This window comes from Phaethon lepturus, unplaced genomic scaffold (genome assembly GCF_000687285.1).
Source record: "Phaethon lepturus isolate BGI_N335 unplaced genomic scaffold, ASM68728v1 scaffold43090, whole genome shotgun sequence".
Classification (NCBI taxonomy): domain Eukaryota; kingdom Metazoa; phylum Chordata; class Aves; order Phaethontiformes; family Phaethontidae; genus Phaethon; species Phaethon lepturus.
Window position 1 is genome coordinate 656 of NW_010513353.1, and position 3523 is coordinate 4178.

The 3523-nt window shown below is 51.7% G+C and overlaps 1 protein-coding gene across 1 annotated transcript in view; it reads right to left on the bottom strand.

Moving 5' to 3' along the window:
* LOC104622935 (Krueppel-like factor 15) overlaps positions 1-3213 on the bottom strand; it is a gene marked incomplete at its 3' end in the record, with an annotated part of 3350 nt that extends 137 nt beyond the window's left edge. The window contains exons 1-2 of the mRNA XM_010289867.1: positions 2363-3213; positions 1-31 (exon numbers count right to left, since the gene is read on the bottom strand). Of these exons, the coding sequence (XP_010288169.1) occupies positions 1-31; positions 2363-3213 (882 nt within the window). The remainder of the gene's footprint in view (positions 32-2362) is intronic.
* Between the last annotated feature and the right edge of the window lie 310 nt (positions 3214-3523).

Below are 3523 nucleotides of genomic sequence, written 5' to 3' on the forward strand. Positions count from 1 at the left end.
GTGACGGGAGAGCTCATCCGACCGGGAAAACCTGCAGGAGGAAGGAAACATGGTGGATCCAGCCTTCGCTGCTAGACAGGACAGGGAACACGAGGACCCTGGCATGTGGGAGGCTGAGGTCTGCCTCTGCCACAGCCTCTTGGGGTGACCCTAGACAGGTCACTTCTGTTCTGCTCCATCCAATCTACCAGTGAGGCACAGGTACCCCAGGCTCCTGCTGGAGGAATGGAAAGAAATAAACCCCTCCAAGGGGCGATTTAGAGAAAGGAAAGAGGAAAAGAATTCACCTACTGAGATCTTAATTTCTTTCCACAGATCTTAAAGGACAACTACTTCCTTCATTTTAGACTTGCTGAAACCTTTTGGGAGCCGACAGCCCCAAGGCCAGATGCTGAGGGAAATTGCTTTTTGGGGCATCAGCCCAGGCTGGTAGCGACTAGAGGACACCATTCAGAAGCCTGGGTGGAAATGCTTTACTATCACTTCACACATCCAGCCAAGAAAAGCACCACTGTTGAGAGAAGGCTTGTTCCAGATCCAGACCTGGGGGCATCTGCAGCGACTTGGTCCACAGCACTTTTATAAGTGCCATCTCAAAGGTCTCAACAAGGTCTGGGAGCTGGTGTAACTTCAGCATGCTTTGCATGTCCGAGTGTCAGGGGAGTACTGAAGAGGAGGACTGGACAGGGTTTACTCCTGTTCTGTCTCTACGGAGCCGACACAGATGGCAGGAGTATTAGGACGGAAGGGTTTTTCCATCTGGCTGAAACATGCCCACGCAAAGAAGCACAAAGCAAGGAGCTTCAGATGTAACCCCAGATTCCCAGAGATAGGATTTCAAGCTCACACCTGGTACAGTAAATACTGCGGCTGCTCACAAAAGGCTCTGTGAAAACAAAATGCATCCCAAGGCCATCCTCAGGTCTTCCATGCAAACCTCCGACTTCTTTTCCAGCTTTATTGCAAGGAGTGAGTTCCAAGGTCTCAGCTCCTCATAAAAAGCAGGGCCAGAAGAAATGACATACATGTTTACGGTTAGGGCCACGTCTAGGAAAGGGAGCACAGCCGAGTACATCACTCGATAGTGTAACTGCTCCCGCGGAGGGGGACGGCACGACAGCAAGCGAAGCAGAGCACAGAACCCAGTGGACAGCCTGCAGGACGCTGTCGTACGGGCTAGCACCATCTCCTTCCTCCTTCCCAGAGGGAAAAGTGATGCTTGTGTGGTCGACATTGTCCCCTTCCTCAATCCCCAGGCTCTGAGCATCAGGTGTAGAGGGCTACCGCTAAAGTACTGGTTGGTACTGGAAATGGAGCTGATGCCTACAAATGTGTACTGCAGTTACAAGTGAAATGGAAGGACAGTTGCTGATGGCAAAGAAACAGCAACGTGGCAAGAGGGTGTCCCAAAATTCCAATTGGGTCTCATACCTTCCAGAGTTTCACCACACCTGAGACAGAAGCCGTAACATACTATCCAGGGAAACAAGGCAGCGAGCATCTGCCAAAGCATTGCATAAGAAACCAGGAAAGCTCAGTGCTGCCAGCACCAGTTTTGTTTGTGATATGCTCTGAGATCTGCTGATGAGAAGTGCTACACAAGACCTGAGGACTATTAGCCCTTCTTGCCAAAGGTTGTACCAAGCATCCTGCCCCGCAGGACAGGTACGCAGTACCAGGAAGAGAACACCACCACAGCAGAAAAACAGAAATGCAGCAAGATTAAGAAGCAGGGTTAATTTAGGGAACCCAGATAAAAGAAAATGGCAACCACCATCATGTGCAGAGCAAACAAAAGTAAATGCAGCATGGAGATATGCTACAGGCCCACAGGTGTCTGAGGGATACAAGCGGCCAGGGCAGGTTAACAGCAAGAGAAAGCAATGGGTTACTAAACAAACACAGAACTATGCACTGGCTCCTGAGGAAGCAGGGAGACTCCAATTTCCTGGGACAAATATTAATGGGAAAAGCCATTTTTGTAGCCCAACTGCAGAAATTGTCCTGAACGCGACAGAGAAAGCTCGCAAAATTACAATATCGGTTGGAAAAGCTGTATTGCCAGAGGGTGTTTAGGCATCCAGTTAAAGGAGAATTTGGGGTGTTTGGGAGACCGTCAGCTACGCTTCCCCAGCTGGCAGTTTTCAGCACTTTCGGACTGAGTGAAAACTACCCAAAGCACTCAAGAAACTTTACTCCTCCAGGCCTCCTTCCAGCTCTCACCTATAATTCACTCGTGAAAGACGACTTGTGATTTTACCCTGGATTTTCACTAGTCAAGAGCTGTCCTGCATCCTGGCAAGCAATGGCAGGCCTTTGGCAGGGACACCCACTTGCACAGAGTCCCACGGCTCCCACTTACCGCCAGCCACAGTTGGGCCAAGCACAAGTGTAGGGTTTCTCGCCGGTGTGCCGACGAAAGTGAGCCTTGAGGTGGGAACTCTTGGTGTACATCTTGCCGCATCCTGGGTGCGAGCATTTATGGACACGGACAAGGGAAGGGAGAGCTTTCTGATGCTTGGGGGTTGCCTCCATCTCTTGTGCATCCCACCGTGCCCCTGGCCTCATGGTGACTGGCAGGGGGGCAATTTTGACATACTTTTGGTCCATGATGGTTACAGGGGGCTGGACCTGAGGGAGGAAGGCCAGGTTTTGGCCCTGCAAGGTGATAACCAGCTGGGCCACCCTGACACCCTCTGTAGCACTCTGTGTGAGTGGGCTGCCACTGTCCATCTGGAGAGGCTGGATTTGGAGGACAACAGGAATGCTCCCAGCAGCTACTGCCTGGTCACTACCATCAGCTGTCCCTCCAGACTGGGCAGCGCTTGAGACATCTTCTTCTTGAACCACCCTGGAGACAGGTTGTCCCCCAGAGCTACCTAAGCTGATCTCAGATTTGATCTCGATCTTCCCTCCAGCTGGGTGAAGCTCGCTTGCTTCATCTTTGAGGAACTCTGCCTTCTCCCGCAGGAACTCTTCAATCTCCTCCAGGGTGGGAATGAAGTCCTGGGAGAGGCTGCTGCAGAAGTCAGGCAGCTTGAGGTGAGCCTCACAGACAGTGACTTGGGGTTTTGTGTCTTCCCGCTTGGCATTGGACAGGGGGAGCAAGGTGCCTTCAGAGTGGCTGGTGCTGCCTGCAAGGAGATGGCCGGAGCCTTCTGGGTGGCCGGACGCCCTCTCATGGCTGTGCCCCGGCAGGAGGGATGGCGGCATGCTGCGTTGAAGAGCATTGGCAAAGTTCTCTAGCAGGGAAGAGCTGGTCAAGGAGGGTAGCAGCTCCTGGCAACTCACAGAGACCATTTGTTGACTCACGTCCTCTACCTACACAAAGCTCTTGGCTCGACTGGATCAGAAGCCTCTGTAAGAGCTCAGCTGGGGCTCCTGAGGCTGGGGAAGTCTTTGTTCATCTGCAAGGGAACACCACCAAAGTTATTTCCAAATTAAAAACAAACAAGAAAACCTCAACCTGTGAATAAAATGGACCGTGCTTTAGAAAGAAAACATCAAAACTAGTCAGTGGCCT